The 26,154-nt window shown below is 46.7% G+C and overlaps 2 protein-coding genes across 10 annotated transcripts in view; one reads left to right on the top strand and one right to left on the bottom strand.

Annotated features, from left to right (window-relative positions):
* Positions 1-8,934, bottom strand: part of GTF3C1 (general transcription factor IIIC subunit 1) — a 75,131-nt gene extending 66,197 nt beyond the window's left edge. For 3 of the 5 annotated variants that reach the window (XM_034670211.1, XM_034670213.1, XM_034670212.1), the window contains exons 1-3: positions 8,679-8,934; positions 5,287-5,496; positions 53-229 (exon numbers count right to left, since the gene is read on the bottom strand). In XM_034670211.1, the coding sequence (XP_034526102.1) occupies positions 53-229; positions 5,287-5,496; positions 8,679-8,899 (608 nt within the window). In that variant the 5' untranslated portion in view covers positions 8,900-8,934. Of the gene's footprint in view, positions 1-52; positions 230-5,286; positions 5,497-7,945; positions 7,965-8,678 lie in introns of those variants that run through there. The other 2 variants (XM_002926592.4, XM_034670214.1) reach the window with 2 other exon arrangements.
* A 19-nt stretch (positions 8,935-8,953) lies between these two features.
* KATNIP (katanin interacting protein) overlaps positions 8,954-26,154 on the top strand; it is a 183,972-nt gene continuing 166,771 nt past the window's right edge. For all 5 annotated transcript variants that reach the window (XM_034670220.1, XM_034670219.1, XM_034670216.1 and 2 more), the window contains exon 1: positions 8,954-9,184. Coding sequence is in view for 1 of the 5 variants with exons in the window: in XM_034670216.1 (XP_034526107.1) it covers positions 9,178-9,184 (7 nt within the window). In the remaining 4 variants the exon portion in view is untranslated. The remainder of the gene's footprint in view (positions 9,185-26,154) is intronic.

Raw genomic sequence — 26,154 nt, 5'->3', positions numbered from 1 at the left:
CAATCAATGGGGAGTCCTAGCACTTCAGGAGAGAAGCGAATCATCCCCTCACTTGAAAGCAGTGGTATGGAGGTCTCGCTGGAGCTCCCCTTGCCACCGGGACCGGCCTAATCGCTCCAAAATGCAGTAGGAGAAGTCGGGGAGCTTCAGGTCGGGGTCACCCTCCGAGCCTATCAAGGCCCTGTAACGCATGTCCTGGGAGGCAACGATGATCAGTCTCTTCCCCCACCTGCAAATCAAAACAACCACAGGGAAGAAGAGCTTTAAGTGACTCTAAGAAAATCAAAACGTGAAACAAACAGAACCTTAGAGGATCGTCATTTTGTGCTGCTTCTTAGAGGTTCACAATGCCCCTGGCGAGGAGGTTTCTGTCCCCAGACTGGGGGTCCGCGGTGAACACAGCCAACCTTGTCATCTTGTGTGGAGCCCTCCACGGTCTTGCCAGGACACACAGACCTCACCAGGGCCTGGGATGCCCTATGCGCCCTCCACAGCTCTGCCTCTTACCCTCCACAGCCCTGCTGGTCCTGAAACAAGCTGCTTCCTCTGCCTGGCTGCTCCTCCCCCAGTGTGTAGGAGTCTGACTCCCTCTCATCATTCCAGCCACTGTTTAGACATCACCTCCTCAGGCCTTCCTGAAAGTCTAGCCAGTCTAGTCCCTACCTCTGACCACTGCCGTATTCTTCACAGCACCCAGCACGCTTAAAAATGGCCATATATATATACATTACTTTTGGAGACATTCTTGTCTGTCTCCTCCCTTCAAATTTAAGTGCCGTAAAAGTAGGTTCATTGTTGACTTGTTCACTAGGACAAGGACACCTTCAGTGCCTAGAATGATTGTGGTGTGGAGTACAGGCTCTGCAAACATTTGTTAAGTGACTGAACTAACCTACGGAACTAGAAATAAATTTCAGAGTCAAAAATACAGGCATACCTGAGATATTGTGGGTTTGATTCCAGACCACTGCAGTAAAGCAAATACTGTACTATGGCGAGTATCGCGATAAAGCTAATTAAACGAATGTTTTGGTTTCCAGTGCATATAAAAGTATGTTTACGCTATACTGTAGTCTATTTAGCGTGCAATGCCATCAGGTCAAAAAAAACCCCCTAAATTAAAAAATAGTTACTGCTAAAAAATGCTAACCATCATGTGAGCTTTCAGAAAATTATAATCACGGATCCCAGATCACCGTAACAAATATAATAATGAAAAAGTTCAAAGGATTGCGAGAGTGACCAAAATGTGATAGAGACACGAATAAGGAAATGATGTTGGAAAAAATGGTGCCAGCAGACTTGCTTGACGCAGGGTTGCCACAAACCTTCAACTGATAAAAAACACAGGATCTGCGAGCACAGTAAGATGAGGTGAGCCTGTCCTCAACTATGCAATCAGTGGATCTGTAGTCTGTTGCAGACCTGGGAAAAATCATTAGTTCCTTCTACTGTCATGGACTGTGAAAACAGAGAGGCCAAGAATACGTCCTGCCTAGCAAGGTGTTTCAGATTGAGTGACGTGATGGAAGACAGGTCTTGCGGTCAGAGCAATGAAAACAGAGTAGAGGAGATGCTGGCCCAAGATGAGAGAGGCTGGTAGCTCATGAGCTGTTATGCATGGACCATGGGTGACTCATGTGGGAAAGGGAGTGCTTCCAAGTGGGTGTATCTCAATGCCAAGGAGCGAGTGAGTGATGGGTTCTCTGCCAGCACACCCTCACAGGATCTCTGCTGCAAGGCTTGGACCTTAAGAGTGTGTGAATGGAGTAGGCCAATCTACCCAAGACGTTAACTTAGATTAGCAGATAAGGCACTGTGATAGAGTCTCACTCTTAAGTGGTGGAGACTGGGCAGAGAAAATTAATTTCTTCCATCAGATCCCTCGGTCTGATGGTTCTCCTTCCTCCTACCCCACACCAGCAGACTTCACTTCCACCACCAACTGGGCCAAAAGATCAAAGAAGAGGTTGTCATCCTTTTAACTCACTGCAGGTTCCTTTACATTGTTTGTGACCTACAATGAGTCTAATGTAGTCATGGAAGGCTGCAGAATCCACCCTCGAGAAGAATGTTAGGTTGTGAATAAACATGAAAGAGAGACAGTTCACTTCCGGTGTCGGCATGTCACAGACTTAGGATCTATGGTCTCTCATTTCAAAACAGGCTCATGAAGCTGAATTGGAAGAGGACAGCCAGGAAAAGAAAGTCTGAAAACAGGGGAACAGGTCTGCTGCTTTTCAAATGCACTCAGATTTGTTTACTACACTGGACGGTATAATCCCAACATTTCCAGTTAGCTGACTCAGTGACTCCTGCTGGACTGAAATTGCTGAGTGTGGTCATCAGACAGGATGTCAAATACTGATCAAGCACAATGCAAAGTACCAGAGATACCAAATAAAAGTGGTATCTACCGGCAAGGAGCTCACAGTCCACTGAAGGAGTAAGTTGAGAGGGAGCAAGTACGCCATGGCCCAAGAGCGGGCAGACAGCACCTCTGGTGGCCGAGCCTACGAAATGCCATTATGTGCGGCGCCCCGATTTCAGCCTGCGTGTGTGACTAGAACGTGCGCATCGTAACCAGGGAACGCTCTCGCAGGAGGGGATTGCAGAGTTAGCAGTCCGCCGGGTGGGTGAAGGACAAGGAAGCAGAACCTCCAGGTTTCCGGAGGCATGGAGGAGCACGCCCGTCCTGGGAGGCAGGTGGTGCGGCCTGGCTGGAAAGTCTGAGGTGGGCTCGCGAGCAAGAAAGCAGAAGGAAGGAGAGCTCAAGAGGTCGGTGGGAGTCCACATGTTGAGGGCCCTACAATGGCAGTCCGGCGAGTTTTGATGTCATGACACAGGTCAGGGGTTACAGCTTCACACCCAACAGGATCATCAATCAGTCAACGGGCATTTCTTAGGAGTTAATGTTGTGCCACGCCTATTCTAGATCCTAGAGATACAGCCAGGAACAAGACAGAGTTTCTGCCCTTAAGAGTTTATGGTCTGGTGAGGAAAGGGTGATGTGAATAAACACTTCAGACCATTTTTGGTACTGGGGCGCCTGGGTGGCTCCGTCAGTTAAGTGTCCAACTCTTGATTTGGGGTCAGGTCGTGATCTCAGGGTGGTGAGACTGAACCCCGCGTCTGGCTCCACGCTGGGCATAGACCCTGTTCAAGATTCATTCCCTCTCCCTCTGCCCCTCCACCCCTCATGCACGCATGCCTGCGTGATCTCTTTCTCAAAAATAAATAAATAACCATTTTTGGTATTGCAATGAGTAACATAATGGTGCTGGACAACACAGACACTCTGTGAGGACCCAAGTTGAAGACTGAATGACGAGTAGAGGGTGGAGATGTGAAGATTTGAGGCAGGAGATTCTCAGCAGAAGGACGTGCCATAGCCCTGAGACAGAAATGAGCCCTGCAGGTTTGGGCCACCGCACAGAGAAGACTCAGGCAAGCTGAAGGGCTACAGGTGGAGAGCTGGGGGGAGCGGAGGATAGGCCCTACAGAGCCTGATGGGCTAAGGTCAGAGGGCAGGCAGCTGCAGGGCATGGAGCCCTAGGTGGGATGTGGCTCATGGCTCTGGCCTATGTTACCAAGTCAAAATCAGTCCCAGTGCAGCTCGATCCTGTGATTTTTTTTGAAGAGGAGCTAGAAATCCAGAGTTTAAATATTAACAACGAAATAAAATTTAAAACAAACGAAACACCGCGCTGGCTAAACAAAGCATGTGTGGGGGGCACATGTGGCCAGTTGGAAACAGCTCCCGAGTGACCAAGGCACTATTCATCACAATTCCATCTTAGAGAACAATGTGCCATGCGATGTGGAAAATTCCAAAGAGGAGAGACGGGGCGCCTGGGTGGCGCAGTCGGTTGAGTGTCTGACTCTTGATTTTGGCTCAGGTCATGATCTCAGGGTCCTGGGATCGAGCCCTGCATCAGGCTCTGTGCTTAGTGGGGAGGCTGCTTGGGATTCTCTGTATTTCTAAAATAAATAAATAAATAATTAAAAAAAAAAAAAGGGAGACAGAGAGCAAGAAGGCAGGCAGGAGACTCTTGCACTATTCTGAGGCCAAACGGGGTTTGAGATAAAGCTTGAAGGTCAAGTCCACAGGACTTGGTTGCCAGCTGAATGCAGTACAGAGAGAAGGGGCCCAGGAATCCCCAGTTTGCAACTCGTACAACAGGCACACAAGAATACCCAGGAGCAGAGGAAATCACAAAAGAGGCAAGGAAGGGAAGAGGAGGCAGGTTTGGGGTGGAGTGTAACGGTCTGACTTCTGGGCACACTGAGGAAGAGGTTACTGAACTCCACACATGGCACTTGGGGGACATCTGGAGAACCGACAGAGCCCTTGGGAGCAGCCCAATATTTAAGGGGTGGACGGAAGTCGGGGAGTCCATGAGGGAGCTGGTGAGGATCGGCCAGCACAGAAAAACAAAGCGGGAAGTCAGGGCGCAAAAGCTCTAGAACTCCCTGACCAGGTGGTGGGGTCAAGGAGTTTAAGGGCCAAACAGTGTTCACAGGCTTGTTACTAGGAATCTCAGAAGATCCGATTTTGGTGAAGTAATAAAGGCAGACATCAGTGGGCAGAGGAGTGAAGGGGAGAAAGAGTGAAGGCGGCTATTTCTTTCAGGAAGCGCAGCCTTGAGCAGCCCAGAGTGATCAACAGTCACAGGGGATCCAAGGTCAAGAAAAGGTCCTGTTGTAAGGCAGGCGAGTCATCAGGGCTGAGGAGAGAGCGCCAGCAGGAGTGCACGGGAGGTGCAAGGAGCTAGGCTGGAGAAATGTGGAGAGGAGGAGAAGAGAAGCAGAGCACAGCCTGGGCCAGGGCCAGGGTTTCTTGTTGCCTCTGAGCTGACGGGACAGGGAAATAGGTACAGAAAAATTACAAGTGGAAGGAGATGGACGTCGGCAGAGTTCCCACTGGCAGCTTTTCCCTGTTCTGTGAAGTGGGAAGGGAGGTGGGAGTGGGGATGGGCTGGAGAAGGTGATGACTTGCATTAGACACCCTGGGAAACTGGACTCCCCCCGCCCCCCTCTCCCAGCCTGGACAAGAGAAGGAAAGGCACTGATGCAAATGAGAGATGGCTGCGCCAGGACTGGAGACCCAAGGGACAGGGAAAGGTAGGCTCCTGAACAAAATCAGCGCCACCAAGAGTGGAGTGCAGAAGGTGGAGGCTTGGTGCAGGGCTGACCCACTGCAGACCAACCTCGTGCTCTGACTACACCCCGCTGGCTTCAGGGCAGCAGGAGGCCCGTGAGGCTCTGATGGTGCAGATCCGTTACCTGCCAAAGGCTTCCACCATCATACAACGGGGCTGTAAAGACTTGGTCCTGATGTCATTGGTTATGTTTTTCCTCTCCTTGAAGTACCGGCATGACCCTTGGATGCCGTCCTTATTCTCTAAGATCATGTGAATGGGGTAGACATCCTCCAAAGCGACTGGATCCCTCCGGGACTCCAAAATTCCGGTTTCCAAGTCAATCTCTTCATACCTAAAAGGGGGAAAGCACAAATACCAAACCACAACTCAGCTTCGGAAAGAATACATACTGGGCGCATTCTTCTTTCCTTTTTTTTTTTTTTTAAAGATTTTATTTATTTATTTTTAGAGAGCAAGGGCTCCAGGAGGGAGAGAAAGAGGTAAAGAATCTCAAAGGGACTTCATGCTGGGAGCCGGAGGCAGGGCTGGATCTCACGACCCTGAGATCATGACCTGAGCCGAAACCAGAAACCAAGAGCCGGATGCTTAACCGACAGAGCCACCCAGGCGCCCCTGGCGCATTCTTCTGACAACCTCCTGCTGAGATCAGAGAGAAGGAGTGAGCTCACTCAGTCCTCCAGCCTTGCAAATGCAGATTAGAGCAGCATTCCTGCCTTTCTACCCCAGAGAGCACAGACCTTTCCAGGGTTCCCCCAAACCACCCCAGAAGCTGAATGCCGGCACCAGAACCATCCTACTGGCCCAAGTCATGGCCTTTCGGTTTCCCTCCAAATCTGATGCCTGCACGTTAAACAATTTTCACCTCGGAATCCTCAGTCCCGTTTTTTCCTCCAAGCACTGTCCTGTGTCTCCAGTTGTCTACCAAACACCTCGAATTCAAGGAGATCCAAATCAAAAGTTATGACTGGCTCTCCTCACCTCCAATGAAGTCCCTCCTTTCCACTTTCTCCCAGTTACGTCATATCAATGCCATGGGGACATCTTTGACTTGCATTTCTTCCCTTACCCAGCCAGCCAAGTTTGTTAGGCTTTCCTTAACAAACCCTGCTCACAGCCTGCACTAGTCTAGTTGAGGCTAAATCCCACTTACACTTACCAGCCCTTTCTTTCCTGGCCTTCTCTGTGACCTCTGCCCTGCTTTACTCTCCATTCCCAAATCGTCTTCTACCATCTGCCAGGAGGGGCTGTGGACTGCCGTCCACCACCTTTCCAGACACACCTTCCTAGGCTTCTTTGACAGTTCCTAGTTGTCCATCCAGCCTTTCAACGTTGGTGCACCTGAGGGCCCTGTCTTAGGCCTCCCATCACACCGTACTCTCTTCCAGGGATGATCCTAGGCACAGCTTTAATCCAAACATATGGGATAACTCCCCATGTCCAGCTGCATCCCTCCCTCTGGCCCCCTTTCACCCAATGAAGCCGAATGTTTACTAAACAGAATCTTCACTTGGATCACCCATAGGAACCTTGAACTCAATGTGTCTCAAAGTACATTCAGCATCTTGCCCACTAGCACCGAGACTCAACCACTTTGCTGCGCTTCTGTGTTCCCTATTAACAATGAAGGGCATCAATATTCACTCAAGAACCCAAATATCAGGAACCAGAGGCCATCATCCCTGATGCCCCCCTGTCCTTATACCCCACATCCAGTCACCAAATTCTTTTGATTCTTCTGCTCCACAGTCTTGGTTCCATTTGCTTCTCTTATTTATTCTCACCTGCACCATAGTAAGCAAAACTGATGTGGAGAACAGAGACAAGAGGGAAATGCAGATGAAATTAAATTTCCTTATAACCTGCAACCCATTGTCACATAAGGCAGGTAGAGTATAGTTCCTCCAGGAAGCTCCCAACTGTCTTAAAGTTAATGCTTCGCTAGAGGGAAAAACAACCTTAGCTTGAAAACAGCCAGGCCTCTAGGGTCCTGTGAATCTTCTTTGGCGTAGGAGAGTCCTTTTGGAAACCTCCCTTTGTCTTTACTTCCCCCAACTTGAAAGTATATAAATCACTCCCTCCTCACAACCCCAGTGCAGCTCTTTCTGCCCATGGGTCCGGTCCCCATGCTTTAACAAAAGCCTTCTAGCACCGAAGACTTCTGTAGAATTCTTTCTCGGCCATTGGCTCTGAACCCCAACCTACAAGCCACATCAAAACCATGATTCTTTGTTTGTGGTTGGATTACTAAAATCTCTCAACTTCACAATTTGCCCTCAGTGTGACCCACCTTTGAGTGGGGAGGGGGAAAGAGGGAAGCTTCCAACTGTTCTTTTAATAAAGAATCAACTCTTTAAGTGGATTAAAAGACCACTGATTACCTCTCCAGTCCAATCTGGTTAAGGGCAGCGAGGATTCTGTACCCCAAACTTCAAGGATTCAAATTCTGGGTTCTGCTCTTGCTAGCTGATAACCTTGAACAAATTACTTAGCCTCTCTGTGCCCGAATTCCCTCTTCGGGAAAATGGGGGTGATAATTCCCACCTCTAAGGTTATTGTAAAACTTAAGTTGCTATATGTCAGGATCTTAGCAAGTTCCAGCTCACAATAAGCATATATATAAGTGCCAACTATTACTCCCTATTCCCCACCTCCAATCCTACACTCAACCAAACTTAATTTACTTCTCTTCCTTTAGGCGTTCAGATTTGCTGTTCTCTAGAGTACTCTGCCAACCCGCCACCTAAATCCAATCTTTTAAGTCTTGTTTTAGACAATATTACCTCTGGGAACTTCACCTCGCAATTCGGCTTAACAGCACAGACTCTACAGAGACAGACTGCCTGGGTTCATATCAACACTTGGTCACTTATATCTCTGTAACGTTGGACAGGTTAATCTAAGACTCAGTTTCCTCCTGCAAAATGGGGAAGATAACAGCACCTATGGGTGAGGATCAAGTGAGTTCAATCTCCTAAGCTCCCAGAACAGGATCTTATAGTATATAGTACCAGGCCAATAATAAGCACTCAATAAACGCTAGCCGCTGTTGCTGTTGTTATCATTATTATTGCTAAGCTTACTGTTAAGCAGATCTCTAGTTGCCTCAGGCTCTCTAGTCCAGCACTGAATGAATGCCCCAGAAAGGGTGGCTAAACTCAAAGGTCTCCAGTCTTGATCGAAACTGACTTCCTATCCACCACCAAAGAGAAGTACTCTTTGAAGCTTGAAGAATATCCTCCCCAAGAGTCCTGCTCACGCCACCCAAACACCTACACGGACCGATCGGGACATCACTAGCTGGCCCTCAACTCCATCAGACGTCCAGGCTCTGCCAGGCCCGAGGAACCCCCCCCCAGCCACCCTTACACCGCGCCCCCCATCAGACTCGCGGCCCTCCCCCAGCTCCACTCCTTTCCCCCGCCCCCTCCCGTCAGAACCCGGGCCCCTCCCAGCGCCATCGGACGCTGGGCTCCGCGGCCGCCCGCCCGCCCGCCTCAGGGCCAGGCCGCTGACCGGTCCTGGAGCTGGAGGTCGGGTCGCTCTCGAGGCTCTTCATAGAAGCTGATGCCCGGGTGGGTAGCAAGAGCCCGCCAGAGGAACTCCTGTGTGTAGGGCTCCAAAGGCAGCGGGAAGGGAGGCACTCGCGTCTCCAGACGGCTCCACAGAGCGGGCAGACACAGGCCATCAAGCCCCTCCAGGGCCACCTCATCCAACAACGACTCCAGCGCGTCCATTGCTACTTCAGTTTGCAGCTCCCCGGGCGCCTGCGCATCAGGACACTAAGGGCCCTCCAGCGCGCCTGCGCATAGCGATCGGCCGCCCTGGGAGGCGGGTTGGACCTGGAAATCCGAGGAGGAGTTCCAGAGCGCCGGCGTGACGTCCGACCTTTGGGGGCGGGCTCAGTCCGCGGGGCTCCACCGCCATTGGTCCGGAACCCCGCAGTAACCAGGGGAACTGCAAACAGTGTAGAGGCCGCTTCCGGTTCGAGCACCCGGAACCGCCGCCTCTAGGGATGGACGGTGAGTGTCCGTGGGCCCCTCGGGGCGGTCGGGCAGTTATTCTCCCATCTCTCCCTTGGCTCCCTCGGACAGAATCCTAGGCCAGAGAGCCCTGGGCCACCACTGCGTGACCCAGGGTGCTCTCTGGTCAGAGGGAAAGGGAGCCCAAGTGGTCCGGGATGGGAAGAGGCTGGGGGGAGTGGTCAGTGGGTTGGCCACTGTGCAGAGCTGTGTTGGTGTAGGAACCCGGTACGGGTCGGGGGCTCAGAAGAGGTTTAAAGTAGCAAGGAGAGGTAGAAGTCTGATGGGGGGTCTTGTGTGTCTTCCTCGGATGTGCAATTTTGAAATCTGGGAGTTCGTATGGGGGTAAGCGTCATCCTGGGGAGTGCGGTCGTCAGCCCCTGGGAAAACGAAGTTGGTAAGGTGGGTGGACGAAGTCGAGGGCATACTCGTTTTCTGAGCTTTGATGTTAATAATTAGTAATGTTCAGTGCCAGGAATTTTGTAAGCGCTGTCAATACCTCGTTAAGCTTCATAACAGCTCTTTGAGGTCAGTGGTGTTATCCAGTTTTGCAAATGAAGAAACTGGGGCTCAAAGAAGTTAAGTTAACTTACCCCAAATCAAACAACCAGCAAGTGGCAGAGTGAGTAAGAAACCCAGACACTCTGTCTCTGGAGCTAAATTATAGAGCTTGAGATTTGGAACAGATTTCAGAGGCCCTTCATTCCAGACGTTGCAAATGGAGATATCTGCAGGGGCAAGTCTGATGGGCTGGATTGGGCTGTGACTGAAAATCAATTCCACTTTTGAAAGGAAAGCTTCTCACTCAGTTCCAACCAATTATTTTCCTGGGGCACTGCTCTAAATACCATGACAGCCAATCATTCTGATGGCCAGATGGCCAGATGCCGCCTGTGGGCCACTATTTAGGGTTCCCTGCTTAGAATCATGGAATTGACCATTGAAAACAGTCTAAAAATAGGCTACTCTGATCTCATTTTGAAGATAGGAAAACTAATGTCTAGACAGACTGTTAGGGTCTGTGCTAGAATGCAGATCGTTGTTCTCATTTCACCACTATCCCTTACTTCCAGGAGTTTGTTCCTCGTATCCACTTAATGTAGGGTGGGGAAAATTTTTTTTTAATTGAACAGTCTGATGTGTACTTAAAAGACATCTTTGCCCTTCGTACTTAAGAGGTACTATAAAATGCCATTTGCAGTTTGCCTTGTGGAAAGATCAGTGTAACATTGCTACAGAACAATAGTTCTCAAATATTTTTGATCTCAGAACACCTTTACGCTCTTACCTCAAAAGAGCTTTATGTATATTGTATCTATGATATTTACCATATCAGAATTAAAGCTGAGAAAATCTTAAAACATTCATTTATCAAATACTTAAAAATAACAGTAAACTTGGGATGCCTGGGTAGCTCAGTTTGTTAAGCATCCAGATCTTGGTTTCGGCTCAGGTGATGATCTCATGGAGTGTGAGATCCAGCCCCGTGTTGGGCTCCACACTCTGCAGGGGGTCTACTTAAGATTCTCACCCTCTGCCTTTCCCCATGCTTGCACGTGGTTGCTCTCTCTCAATAAAATAAATCTTAAAAAATAACAGTAAACCCTATACTTCTGAATATAAATAATAATTTTAATGAAAAATAGCTATGCCCCCCCCCCAAAAAAAATTAGTAGGAAGAGTAGCATTACATTGTCTCAAATCTCTTCAATGTCTGGCTTGATAGAAAATAGCTAGACTCTCATTTCTGCTTCAACCAAACTGTTGTGTTTTTGGCTAATGTATATGAAGTAATTCTAGCCTCACACAGATTTTAATTGCCTTTTCAAGTAACTAGATATTCTTTTTTGATACTATACCAAAACTTAGCAAGTGGTAATTTCTGAAGGGTATGTACAGTGTGCCATCTGAAACCATACTGGTGAACTTTTGTACTCTGTTACATTATAATCCATTGGTTTATCTTGTTCTTTTTTCGGATATTTTGATTTTATTACCTGAGGCATTGGTCATTTGGAAAATCTTGGTTTACTGAGTTATGCAAATCTTCCAGATGTTGACATTTCAAATGTCATTATGTAATACCAAGTGGAATGTCATTATACAATCACATTTGTTACTATTACCACCTATCTCATTTTTTAGAAAAAAGTTTAAGCTGCTAAACTCAGGGTAGTAGAAACAAGTTTTCCTTCAGGCATCAGACACTGGCAGTTGTTTCTTTGAAAGGACTTTTTTTTTTTTTTTTACATATTTGAGAAAATGTCTGTGAAATACCCTAGTCTGAGTAACTTAGTTTGTTAGTTGTTCATTTGAGTAAAAATGGCATTCTGTACTTATGTGGCTAGTTCAGCTGGTAACTCAAACAAGCGTGCGTGTGTGTTTTCTTTGGCTTGTAGCAGAAGAGCTTGATGTGTACTTCCCATTTTGCCACACAGAATGTTAAAAAGATGTGTATTCATGAGACAAAATTGAATAAAATTAATTTTTACAATTTCATAAGGATATTCTTAGGTGAAAGTGATTTTGTTGTTGTCATTGTTTTATCGTGAGTACATGGCAGTAAAGAATATGATGACAACTAATACAGTTTCGTGCCGCTGCCTTGTGGCAACTCAGGCCACAAGCAGTTTTACCTACTGCTGCTTTCCCGTCATCAGTGCAAATATCAACACAGTGAAGATGTCTTAGAATTGTGATGAAAATAGTTTTGTCCTTGTGAACCCCTCTTCCTCCCAGAGTCTGGGAAAAACAGTTGGAGAAACTTCGCTATAGACCATTTTCAAGAAGTCCACTCAGTCACTCTGTCATCATCTTGCTCTCTCCTAGAGCATTATCATGGCCCAGTTGAGGAACCTGTTAATTATCAGATTGGTTACAAAAAGGAAAAACTTGTTCTCTTTAAGAAAGCATTTGCCCTAAGATTAGATTTAGCATTCAAAGGATCTCATTTCCATTACAATTTTTACAACTTAGATTTACACAACAATTTTAGAGGCACATATCTGTTGGGTAAAGTGAAGCATCCCATGATGAATTGTGAGTCTAGCCAACTAGATAAGCCAAGCCTGGCCTTACTGAAAAGATGTTTACTTCCCAACCTTACCAAAGCTTAAGTATCTACCAGGTGTCCCCACACTGGATTGTACTTTGGTCGATTCTGCATATCCAAATCACCATTTTTCCTGGCCCATTGGTTTTGACTTTGGACAAGTTTTATCTGGCTCTGCAATATGGCATGATGTAATGTTGATATATCTGGGGGGCTGTGTAACGGTAGATTCAAATCTCAGCTATGTACTCCTCTTTGAGCCTCAGTTTTCCTGTCAATAAAATCGAGCTGATGATAAGGCTTATTTTGTTTTGTCTGGTAAGCCACCAGTGAATTCAATGAGACTATGCACGAACTCACTTAACTCCAAGTCTGGCATGTAAAAAGCGCTCTGACCTGGTAGCTAATGCTGTCATGATCTGCAAATGGGCAGACTTCCGCTGGCAGAAGAGGGAGGAGGCAATCTGATGAAGCTCTCTAGCAAATAATAATCTTTGTAATTAGCTCACTGTTTGTTTAAAAGAAAAGCTGACGTGTGACATTTTTCATTTACCTGAATGTAAACTAGCAGAGTGTGAGTCTTCTGCTATGAAGTGTTCACCTTTATATTAAAGTCACATTTTCTCCAGTGCTTTTAAAATATGAGATGGTTCAAGGAAAAAAATATTTCTACTCAGTTTTCAAGGAACATAATAATTAGACAAAAGTTCAGCACATCGACATAATTAGAAAGGATTTTAAAGCTGTTCATTTGCTTTTGCTCTCCCCAGAGCAAATATTCAACATTTGCCCCGCTTATCCTGTTCATTTGCTTAGTACACTTTCTCAAAGAATTAATAATGCCAAGATGAAATTTAGCCTAGCTTGTCTAAATAATCCCAAACTGCAAAACGAGTGACGGTTGAATTAGTAAGGTTTTGTTGAAAGTACACTGTCAGCATGTCTAGTCTTCTGTTCTGGTATGGTATTCACCTGGGCTCCCGGTGATTTGTTGATTTCCCTTACTATTTAAAATACACCAAGCCAAAAATGATGTAAAATAAAACAGAGCAAGCATTCAGCAGGCAAAACAAATGTGTGGTCCGTGGAGTCTGTATGTCTGTTCTGTCTTCCTCCCTTCTTTGTGCCCATCCTTGCATCTGATTCATTTCTTTTCCTTTGCTATTTCTCAGTATTCATCCCAACCTGTGATTTTAGCTTACAGGACGTTGACACACTATGCTTTGCTTATTCTTCCTTAGGACATTTGTTTAGTAACTCCACATTTCAGTGCCTTCCTTGTGCTGGAATCCAGAGATATCAAGATGAGTAAGACTGGATCCAGGTGAAGAGTAGATAGGAGTTTATTGTGTTATTATTATTTTTTTCTTTTTAAAGTAGGCTCCACGCCCAGTGTGGAGTCCAGCATGGGGCTTGAACTCACGACCCTGAGATCAAGACCTGAGCTGAGATCAAGAGTCGGATGCTCAACCGACTGAGCCACCCAGGCACCTCTCCTTGTATTACCTTAAAACTTTTTTTAAGTTGATTTTTTTGAACGTAGAAGTTAAAATTTTTTTTCCACCTTAAAAAAAAAGAGAAGTTACAATTCTGCTCTTGTATTCACTTGGGCAATTTTGGAAATCCCTACAGATTACTTTTGTGTGGCACAGTGTGCTATGTATATGCTTTTTCTCTTCGTTTTAATCTGAAAGAAAAAAAGAGGGGGGTATATATTCTCTACCTTGAAGAACTTCATAGTCTGGTGAGAAAGCTAGTCGTCAAGAGCTAACTATAATCCAACATGGGAGTCCCTAGAAGATAGCATTCATAAAGGTTTTCCCATTTCTCAAAAGCAATCTGGCTCCCTACCTGCTTTTAGAAATAAAGTTTTATTAGAACACAGCTATGCCCACTTACATATAAATGTGTACAATCTATGGCCATTTTCATGCTTCAGTGGCAAAGTTGACTAGTTGTGGCAGAGACTGTATGGTCCATAAAGCCAAAAATCTTTACCATCTCGCCCTTCCCTGGAAGAGTTTGCCAACTCCTGCCAGAGAGGCTCTGATTTGATTCTTGAGACAACTCCATATGATGCTCGCTGTCATTGGGGTCATTTATACCATGCAGCTAGCAGGTAGCAGAGCTAGGAGGACTCAGCCAAATAAAGTGTACGCTCTTGACTTCATGTACGTCTGGATTATGTCATCAAAGACCGGTCTCAGACTTGTCCCCATTAGTGTGTGGCCAGGTTGTTACACTTGGAAAGTGAGTGTGCGGGCAATGCCTACTCATTAGTCTGGTTGAAGAGCAAACACAGTTTAAAAGGCACTGCCCGTGCCTATCTCCTTGGCTCTCTCAGGCTCTGACCCTGTGACTGCTTCTCTACTTCCAAGTAGGAGAGGGCGTACAAGGAGCAATGTGGTTGATTGGAAGAAGGAGCTTGGTGCTGTTTACAGCTTGCTTTCTATAAGAATAAGGAAGTATCCGTTGTCCTCAGTGGCACCAGACTGACTGCCAAGGCCCCATGGATTTGAACAGCTTGACCCTTGTAACTTTAACAATTGCCCTTATGGACACAGCACCTTAAATCGGAAAATCCCTGGGGAAGCCGTGTGCCTCCCTTCCTCTATCACTTGGTTGATGTGCTGGTCTCCTCATGTCCAGAGGTATTCTAGTGGGCTGAACTGGGTCTATTGATGTGTTTTACTGTATTTAAAAATAGTGATTTCCCATAAAAACCTGGACTTTTCAGTCTTTCGATGGAAGGGTACTTTGGCTCTGCTGGGCCTGCCTTCCCACAAAGCCCTGGTCCTCCAGCACTGACCGTTGGTCCCTCTTGACCTTGAACATGTGATGACAGGTTGACCTCTTCTGGCTGGTGACGCCGGTCGTCAAGTGCCTTTTCCTAAACCTCTAGGCATCTGAAATTTCAACTGCTGCCCAAGCCACCTCAGAAAGCCGGCCATTTCTTGTGCACACCATATTCTTTCCCACCTGCCTACCTTCCCCTTGCTGTGTTCCCTACCAGTTGTCTCCTTTCAAGTGACCTCCACACTGTGGATTACGGTGACTGATACCACCTGCAGAATTAACTCCTCCCACACAGTGGGATCCCATGGCCCCCTGATGTATCCTGCTGTTTTACAGGTACAGGGCTCCATGCCTTTCCTCTTCCTTGAGGATAGAGACCCACTCTTGTTCCTTTATTTACCCGGCACAGGGAGATGTACGTGAGTGTTTGCTGGGCTGACATTGTAACCAGGAAAGAGATGAACTGATTTGTCCCTTAGTGAATTGCAGGCTGGTCTCCATAAAGCAGGCAGAGAAAAAGCCCTTGCTGCCAAGCCTATAGGCCAGGCTTCCAGAGATCTCAGCTGGTTCCTCTTTTGCCTATAAGAAAGTATGGTTCCCCCAGACAGTGTCCTTTGGAGTAGTTCAGCCCAGTCCTAATAACATGCCTTCATCTAGCTACCTTTACTATACCCCCAGCCCCTGCTGTGATCCTGTTCTCCCTTTGCTTTTCCGTTAGCGTTCTTGCCCTCCCATTTCCTTCCCAGCGCGGTCACCATCACTCCCACCTCCTGCCTCATTTTTGACTCTGATGCTACCTTGACCACCCTTAGCTGATGGATTCTCTGGAGACAGCCCCTGACTTGACATGTCATTGGAGGATAGGAGGGTTACTGGTGAATGCAGCACCAGGCAGGAAGTTGGACCACCACAGATGACTGGTCACCCACCCATGCAGGGACCACCATACTCTTATGAACCCTAAGTGACTTTGCAACGCAATGTGTGTGCAGGCCCTCGTGTGTGTGTGCACGTATATGTGCACACGCAATCTCTCTCAAGAATCCTAAACGATTTATGGGCAGCTGAGTGGCTCAGTTAGTTAGGTGTCCCACTGTTGGCTTGGGCTCACATCATGATCTTGGGGTCCTGAGATCGAGCCCAGCGTTGTCTCAGCACTTAGCACAGAGTCTCCTTGTCCCCCAACTTGCTCAAGTACTCTCTCTCTCTCAAATAAATAAATAAATTAATAAAAATCTTTTTTTTTATAAAAAGAATCCCAAACTATTTAGATGCATTTTTATGAACCTACCTAAAATCAAAGGCAGTTAGTTCCGGAAGAGACTTAACAGATCTAGTCCAGGGAACTTGGTAGGATACCATGCAAGAATAGAAGCTTAGAAGCCTGCAGGGGGCGCCTGGGTGGCTCAGTCTGTGGGGCGCCTGCCTTTGGCTCGGGTCCTGATCATTCAGGGATTGGGCTCCACGTTGGGCTCCTTGCTCAGCAGGAAGTCTGCTTCTCACTCCCCTCTGCCTGTTGCTACCCCTGCGTGTGCTCTCTCTCTGTCTCTCTCTCTCTCTCTCTTTCTCTCTGTCAAATAAATAAATAAAATCTTTAAAGAAAAAAAAAAAAGAAGCCTGCAGGGACCAGGCAGGTAATAGAAGTGACCACAGTGGCCAGTACGTATTTCATTATGTTGCTTTAGGTCAGATTCTTTCAACACCTATATACGCTTTGCATACCTGGAAATATTTCTCAGTTTCTTAAAGAACTCGGTCGTGTACTAATTCCTTGAAGCATGTGACCTCCTCCATCCCTCCAATCATCTGTAAAACAGAGATAATAGTTGTCCCACCCCCTGGGGTTATTGTGAAAATTAAAAGCGTCATGGATGCAAAACCCTTAGATCAGGACCTGGCATACAATAAGTACGTACATGTTCGCTGCAGTTAAGATGATGACGATAATGATTCTCACTTTTGCTGGAGATGTGGACACATGGACCTTCACCTTCATCTTTACCGTAGGGAAAAACCTCTCAGACCTGCTGATAAATGGCAGCTTGGACTTGACCTCAGTGGCAGGGAGACAGCCAGCCAGCGGGGGCTGGGAACCAGAGGACACCACGCCATCTGCCAGACCACTGTCCTCAACTCCAGACAACTGTTGCCAGGCAGGAACGCAAGCCCTGTGTTTCCAGATCTTTTAGTTTTTCAAAACAAGCCAGAACTCAGGATTTTAAAATGAGAACTCTCCCAAGCTGTAAATGTTGGCTGGGGAAAAAAAAAAATTTTTTTTTTAAACATTATGGAGACCAAACAAACTTTCGATCTGGTCTGACTGCTGTCATTTATCAGATGTTGGGGCCGCAGCCTGGGGAGTTAACGTGCCTACAGAAGTGGGAGAACAGGCCCAGAGGCATTTCTGTCCAGCGCCCCGCGCCCCCCCAACCATGACAAACCCTCTCTCCTAATGAGCCCTTGCGGTGGATAGACCTGCCTCTTGCATGATTCGAGATGGAGATTTTATTTTAAGCCTGCAGAAGGCTACCCTGAAAAACCAGGGCAGAGAATTAGACTCTCCTGCTCTCCCCGTCATCCTCATCTGGGGAGGAGAGGAAGGAGCAGAGTTTGTGGAGACCTACCAAGGGGGCTCCAGTTCTGAGGCCGCACAACCTCGGGGGGATTAGTCCCTTCATCTCTCAGTGCCTGGACTCTGAAATTATAAAATGGAGATTAATAGTAGGACTTCCTCCTAGGCCTGCTATGAGAATCAAATGAATCCATCTATTTAAAGCCCTTAAAATGGTACCCAGCACTTAATAGGCTCTCAGTAAAAATTAGCTGTCAGAGGAAGGAACGTATCTATTTCTTTAGGGTTCCAGGGGAGCTCATGCAGTCATTTCCTATGTTTTCCAGGGCTACTTGGCAGCTCATTGTGGGGGGACGGGAGGAGAGGAATGCAAATACTCAAAAGACAATTTAATTTGGATACATACACACAAGCTCACATAGATTCACAAACGCGATGTCCCCACTTGTCGTCAGTGGGGGGCTGGGTTGACCTGTGTAGTTGGAATGGATTTGGGAACTTGTATGATGGATACAGAGGTTGACCAAAGTACATTTTAGCTTGGGAAGCATGCTGTCACATAAGCCACTGATTAGATTACAGAAGTGTGGCATTTTCTTATCTTTACTGTTTCAAATGAAAAAAAATCAATATTTTCCAATTATCTCCAGTGGTGTATTAAACTCACTTTGTCATATTTCATTTCACTATCTGAGAAAGAGCAGGGGGATAGGGTTAGGAAAATACACTGTGAGAGAAGATGAAGTCTTCATTGAAGTTCATACTCAGGCCTCCTGTCCTCCCAGCATTGTCTATTCAAAAATTTGGTCATTCATTCATTCACAGAATCTGGAAATGTATACTGAGGTCCATTCCGTTCCAGGCACTGTTCCAGGTATGAGAAATTCAGTGATTAAAAAAAGGCCAAACAGTGGCCATATTGGGGGGGTCGGGGGAGGGGGAGACAGATCCCAACCACACTAACAAGAAAAAGATGAGACAGGGTCTGTGCAGAGGGTAAAAAGTAGGGAGGATGGTGGGCTAGTCCTCTCTGAGGAAGGAGGTCCCTTCAGGCTGAGATCTGATTGAGAAGAAGGAGCCAACTGAGCAAAGGACCAGGAGCAGGAAGGAATCATGAGTCCAAGGAGCAGAGGAAAGACTGGCAGGCTGCTGGGGTGCGCGATGGAGAGAGAACCATGCAGAGGGAATAGCACTGGAGGGTCAAGCAGGCAAGGGATACGGTCTTGTTTTTAGTTCGCTGTCATGGGAAAAGCCCAGCAATAATGGAGGCAGGAGTCCTACCAGGTGGCTCTGCAATGATCATGGACCTGGCGGAGGGATGATGGGAAGGAAAGGACAGATTCAGGATATGTTTGGGAGCCAGAGTCCAACAGAACCCTCCAAGGTCCACGAACACACAGTCAGCCGTTTATGGGGGAGTGAACTACTTACTGCTAAGTACCTACTATGTGCAGGGCACCGTTCTAAGCATTTCACATGCACTGTCTTAATGCCGACAATAGACTGAAATGGAATCACACTGTCAGGGTTTCTAAACAGGTACTGAGGAGCTGAGCCAGACAGGTTGACCCACAGCCTACCCTCTCTGCCGCCGCACAGCGTTGTCCCTAGGCTCTCACGTAATTATGAAGGCAGCCAAAGAATGCATGGCTAAGCATTTTTAGAAATGCATAAGCAAATGCGCGTAACAGTGTGCAGGTTATAAATAACCATTTCTAGCTGCCAGCTGCTGTTTGGGTTTGGAAAGGAAAAGAGGATCTTAGCATGACTTGTTTATCTCAGGTAATTTGGCAGTAAACTGGGCCCCGGGAATTTGAGTTACACAGAAAATGCAAAGGAAGAGTGACAGGGATATTGTTTCAGGCTTTCAGAAGACAGAATGTGACTTAAAGGCCCCAGAACCAGCCTGGAGGCACACATGGGGAATTGGAAGGGATCTGAAAGTATGTTGCAGAGCCCATGTTTACCTGTCTTCCAAACAGTCACGCTTTTTGTCTAACAGATTTCTATTATTATGATGAGATTTCCTTAAAGAGCTCTTCCCGCTCCCCTGCAAAAATGGTCCATGGCATCAAGGTAAATAATGGGAGATTCTCCAGCCTTCTGCCTAGTTACCTATTAGGTTAGAATCTAGAAGCCTGCTTTGTTGGATCTGTCTAGAGCTTTAAAAAAAAATTTTTTTTTAAATTGCTTGTCAATATTTAAAATCTAGAAGCTTTCTCCTAATACTGGACTTCTCTGGAAAAATCCAATCTACTGAGACTGGGCCCACATTCCTGAATGGAAACTGGCAGCTGGAGGGATTCCCTGGGGCGGCCTGGGTGGCTCAGTCGGTTATGTGTTGGTCTTGGCTTTCGCTGGGGTCATCTTCTCAGGGTTGTGAGATTGAGCTGAGCTTCTGGCTCCGTGCTGGGTGTGGAGCCTGCTTAAGATTCCCTCTCTCTGTCTCTCTCCCCTTCTGCCCCCAACAAAACAAAACAACACCACCACCAAATAGCAATTCCCCTTAGGCTGGGCAGGTGCTCCCCAGGCTGCTCTGTACCCCCCCCTCCCTTCCTCTGCCACAGGTGTCTTTGCAAAGGCTGTAGGTGAGTGTCCAGGAAGCTGGGATGGGGCTGAAGGCCTGTGGTGGTGGGGTAGTAATGACAGTGGGACTGGGGTGCTCCCATTCCCGGATTTGACATGGGGAAGGGGGTGCTGGCAGGCAGCAGGGTGTAGCGAACACTGGATTAGCAGCCAGACTGACTAGTTGTGAACCCAGTTCTTCCCCTTCCTTGCTCGGACCTTAGGCAGGTTACTTTACTTCTCTGAGCCACATATCTTTGTTGTTGTGCAGGATAGGGAGTCCTGAGAGATCACCTGGGGAAGAAGCTGTCAGGGTAGGCACTCAGTAAGCATGAAGAAACCCCGATTTCCAGACAGCCCGTCCAGACAGGTCCCAGTTTTCCTTTCCTTGTTCTACCTTCCTTTTCCCTTTTTCCTTTCTCATCTTGTCTGGCCATTTCATAAAAACTTTGCACTTAAATAAAGGAGCAGGTCGCCAGTAGCGTATTGGCTTAGCCAAGAAACCGTTGTTCCAATTTCCAGAAACCACATTTTGTCATCATTTCATTCTTATCGCTCACGCATTGCAGATCGATCTCTTCAAAGAAGACAGTTTGTGCTCCTAAAATACCATGTTGTCTTTCCAGCAGGCTTTGGGGTGCTGAGGTTCATAGAGGCTACCCCATCTTCCTCTGGAAGACTAGCCCTTCTTCGGTCCTCTGATGGGACCAATCTACAGCATTTCCCATTGCATGTTTGAAAAATTTGAATCTGCCTTTTGGACATTTAATATTTTAATTTTCTTTCAATTTTTCCAAAAGGAGAGAGGTCCAAGTACATCACTCAAAAATAAAACATGTAAAAAGGAAAAGTGATTTGTTGTCTTTGTACACGTAGCTCTGGGTGGTTCTTTATACAAACAGAACCAACATCAGTATTTATTCTTATCTTCCTCTTTTAGAAAGAAAAGATTGCATTGTACATATACTTTCTGCCTATTGATTTTTTTCACATAACATGACTGTCTTATATAGAAGGAGCTTGCCCATTCTTTTTTCCAGCTTCACAGTATTCTATACCATTGTGTGGATTCACTGTATTTATTCAGCCAGTCGCTATCAATAGACTTACGGGTCATTTCCAACATTTGCTATTGCAAATTGTGATACAGTGAATACCTCTGTACATCCATTTCCTCTTTATGGAGGTGATTCTTTGCGGTGGATTCCTGGAAGTGCTATTGCTAGCCCAAAGGGAAAATACACTTGTACTTTTGAGGATATTGTCAAAATACCTTCCAAAGGGGCTCTGTCATTCTGCACTTCCCCTCCGCAAGGCTCAAAAGGGCCGGCTTCCGAGCTCTTGCCAACAGTATGTTGTCAAACCTCTGATTTTTGCCAGTCCGATTAGTGAGATTAAGTGGTATTTCAGTGGGATATTTGTCATTTAAATTAAATTCCATAGATATATAAAATGAGAGCAACATAAGCTCTCCTATTTGGGCAACAGAAGAAATAAGCTCATTTTTGTAACCTCATGGCGGTACCATCACCCCTGTGGAGAGAAGCAAGTTCTTTGTTCAAAGCTCCTTTGTGCTGGGGAGGTCCCTGCATGGGCCGGCCCTCTCTGCCTGCAGGCTTCCCACTGGATTTATTCTCCAAAGCCCAACCCTTCCTGCCAAGGCTGAGCATTTCACCTGAGTAGATGGGAGTGAGTGTCTAATGCCAAGCCCGCCTTACCACTTCTGGCATCTTACGGCATTTTTCTGGCTGGCTGGCTGGCTGACCGGCAGCGCCGTCTTCTTTGATCATTGGGAAATCATTGTCATCTAACCCCCTTACTAATTGCTTTAGGAGTCCAAAGCACATTAAAAAGCTGCATCGCAGAAAGAATTGCTTACGTCAGACTCCCTCCCCGGTCCATTCTCGTGTGCTTGCACTTCTCTTTAGTGCCCTGACTGAGGAGCAGTGTGGCCCCGTGGTTAGGAGTGCAGGCTCCTGAGCCAGACTGCTCCAGATCAAGGCCCCTCTACTCACTAGCTGGGTGATTTGGGGCAAGCTTCCTAATAACCTCTTTGGGTCTCAGTGACCACATCTGACAAGTGGGCGGTATAATAAGAGTGCCTGTTTCTTGGGTAGCTGAGAGGAGTACGTGGGTTGATTGATGGACTTAGCCTGGAGCTCAGTGCCTGGCACAGAGTAAACCTGCCTTAAGGTGAGCTCACATGGTAATAACACTGATTAATATGATTGTGATGGTGATGTCAGTGACCGTAGACATTAGGAGCACACTGAGCCCTGTCACTTACAAGCTACATTTTTGTGACCTCAAAAAAGTAGCTCAATCACCCCCTCAAAGTTTGTTTCTCATTTCTTCCTTGGTTGGCACCAACGGGATGGTGCTGTCCATCTAGAGCAAGAGTCAGCAGACTACAGCCTGGGAGCAAAACCCAGCCTGCCGCCTGTGTTTGTGAATAAAGTTTTATTGGAACACAGCGGCACCCATTTGTTTACGAACAGTCTAGCGCTGCTCTTACGCCACGATGGCAGAGTCCAGTAGTTGCACCAGAGGCTTTATGATTTTATGAACTTATGGCCTATAACGTAAAAAGTGTTTACTCTCAGGGGATGCCTGGGTGGCTCAGTCAGTTAAGCATCTGCCTTGGGCTCAGGTCATGATCTCAGGGTCCTGGGATCGAGCCCCGCATCAGGCTCTCTGCTCAGCAGGGAGTCTGATCCTCCCTCTCCCTCTGTGGTCTCTCTTGCTTTCACTCTCTCTCCAATAAATAAATAAAATATTAAAAAAAATAAAACATATTTACTCCCTGGCCCTTTACAGGACAAGTTTATTGACCCCTGACCCAGAGCAGTGGCTGTAAGGATGCAGAAGCTAAAATCCTGGCACACAGTAGGTGTCCAATTCAGTGGAGCTGTGTCCGCCAAGCATTAACATTCATGAACTTGGTGCCCGGTTCTCACCCTCCCCCCTGCCACTCTTCCTTCTACCCTACAGGAAAAATAGAGGGAGTAATTACCGTGTGAATAATTTAGTTAGAAATACCGCAAAATGCTATTATGCATATGTATTTTTATCATGCACCGTACATTCCATATGCACCAAATACTTCACACGTGCAGTAGACTATGGCAATGGATAGGAAAGGCTGTGTTCTGTGGATCGTACTACACAGGAGGCGTACAGGCTCTTTTAAGGGTAATTCTGATGCTGCTTTTCCCTTGCCTGACGGCTTCAGAAGCTGACATCCAAGGAAGACACACCTCCCTTCTGAATGATAGCACTGAATATTATGAACTTCATCTAGAGCAAAGTAAAACCAAAGTGTCAGAATCTTCTAACCATTGAAAATAAATCCAAAGTGCAGATAAGAATCTCTGAAGTCCTAAGTGGGAGAATATTATATGCATTCATGTCTGTTTTGTTTTTTTCCCCCATTCCCCAGGCACATGTCTGTTTTATAATGTGAAGTACACATATTATCATTTACATTTGGCCTTATTTATGGTCTCAGGGCTGAAACTGACAGGTCACCTTGCAAAATGCGGGGGAACACACCCTCAATTTTGTAAGCAGCATCTATTGATATTAATGTCACCTTCCTCCACCTCCCTCCCTGAGTGTTGTGAGAATACAAGGAGATATAAGTAGGAAGATACTTAGAGACGCTGAGTGCAGTAGACAAGGCCACAGGTAATCTCGTTCTTTCTGTCCTCGGCAAGAAGGAGCATCCTCCACGTGGAGCTGCCCCGAGGAGAGGGGCTCAGTGGTGTGAGAACGGGGCATTAGATTACAAGTGTGCATAATTAGAGCTAATTATCTTCATTGAAAATAAGCAAATTATTTTCCAATTTAATGAATAAGCAGCTTCTAATGAACTCCAGTAGAGAGATTTGCTTTCAAATTTCAGTAGTTAAGTTCTGTGTTCTTTGTATTAATGTGTTGTTTTTATGGCCCACCTTAATGTTTTTCTTACTGTTCTCTATTGCTGTAACAGAATTTTACTGAAAAGCAACCCCAGAGGTGATTCAGTCTCTCATTTAAAATTAAAAAAAAAAAAAAAAAGGAAGAAAATATGGCCCAGAAGGAACCTGTAGGATCCTGTGACTTATCCAAGATCCCGTAACTGGTCTGCTGTCCACTGTCTGACCAGCATTAGAAGAACCACAGCCAGACTCTGGGGACTGCCGTGTTTGCCCCGGGACTAGCTCTGCTTCCCTTCTGCTCTCTGGCTTTGTTCTGGGCCTGTTTCCCTGCTGACATCTTACTTGACTTGGCACTGCCTCTGCTGGTAGAGCACTCTGGTCTGACCCCTGGTCTCCAACCTTCCCTGTCCCCTTCCAGCTCCAGGCCAATCTCACAGCTCCTGGCTCTGCCCTGCGTGGCCTATGACCCGGCATGCCATCCTCTGTGGTCGGCCTGAGGCTCTACAGTGAGTCCCTCGACTGGCAGCTTAGAGCAGGGGCGGTGAAGGGGTTCTGGTTGCTGTCCACCCTGGTTCCTCCCTCCAGAGCATCAGGGGTCAGGAGGTTGGGATAAAATGGGCCCAACAACCCAGATCCCCTGATCCTTAATTCTGGACCTTTTTCTTAATTTTTTAAATGAATAAACCTTATCTTTTTGAGCAATTTTAGGTTCACAGCAAAGTTGGGTAGAAAGTACAGAGCGTTTTCATATACTCCCCTGCCCGCATACACATACGGCCTCCCCCCACTGTTGGCATCCAGCACCTTCGTGGTACGTTAAGTGGGTGTCTGTGGAACACAAAGGCAAGCATGTAGTCAGTTTTGGATCACTTCACTCTGTAGGCTGTCCCCCAAGGCAGGTGGCTGCTGACCGCATGGAAGTTCACACATGGAGATAGCCCTGCTCGGGCCCTCTGTCTTCTCTGTCTTTCCAAACCAATTTTTAATTCCTGGAGCTAGGATTCTGATTGACTGCAGTTGGGTCCGGCATCCATCCCCAGCGCACCATTCTGAGGTTGGGGTCCTGTGTAGTCATGGAGCTCCCCTCTGAGGCTAGGGAGGAGAGTGAGAGAGGAGGCAGTTTAGGGTGTCCTTATGAGCTGAGCAGATAACCCAAAAGACATCTCCCATACCATGATACTGTATAATCCAGGGTCTCCTCTAGATTCTCCGGTTGCCTCTTTTCCAAATCCTTTATTGGCCCCAAATTCTGGCCATTGCCAGAGGTTCATCTTTGGACCTTCGCTCTTCCCCTTATTCTCACTTTCTTGGAAAGAGTGTCATCCCTTGACTTGTGCTTCATCACTGGCTATGAGGTCCCCCACCCCCTGCCCCCCAGGTTTGTAGACCTACCGGAAGTGGCCACATCCAGAGACAAACATCTTTTCTCTGAGACTCAGCCCTTCTTGCCTCTCAAGAAGTCATCGCTCAGTCTTTTTGCTCCTGCTTTGGAGTACTCTTGGCTAATCGGACTTGTGATACTGATTTTTTCACAAAGAGCCACCTGAGAGTAAAGCTGGATAATTTGGAAGACACATCGACAATGCACAGAGGGTCTCATTTTTTATTTTATTTTATTTATTTTTTTTAAAGATTTTGTTTATTTATTTGACAGAGATAGAGACAGCTAGCGAGAGAGGGAACACAAGCAGGGGGAGGGGGAGAGGAAGAAGCAGGCTCATAGCAGAGGAGCCTGATGGGGCTTGATCCCATAACGCTGGGATCACGCCCTGAGCCGAAGGCAGACGCTTAACCGCTGTGCCACCCAGGCGCCCCTCATTTTTTATTTTAAAACCAAGGCAATCCATTAATTTTCCACCAAGGAATCCTTTTATAATGGACACTTCCATAAAAGTTGTGAAAACTGCATTTGGAACAGCATGTTTAAACCTTATGATGTTGAGCTGTTGAATTTATGTATACTTTCAAATGTTAGTCTTCCAGTTTTCTAAGAAAAGCAACATTCTTTCTGAAATTGCCCATTATATGGGAAATGTGGGTGATTACTGCTAATTCACATCTGTAC

Source organism: Ailuropoda melanoleuca, chromosome 10 (assembly GCF_002007445.2).
Source record: "Ailuropoda melanoleuca isolate Jingjing chromosome 10, ASM200744v2, whole genome shotgun sequence".
Taxonomy (NCBI): Eukaryota; Metazoa; Chordata; class Mammalia; order Carnivora; family Ursidae; genus Ailuropoda; species Ailuropoda melanoleuca.
The sequence above is the reverse complement of the archived record's forward strand: the minus strand, read 5'-3'. Positions and strand labels throughout refer to the sequence as shown.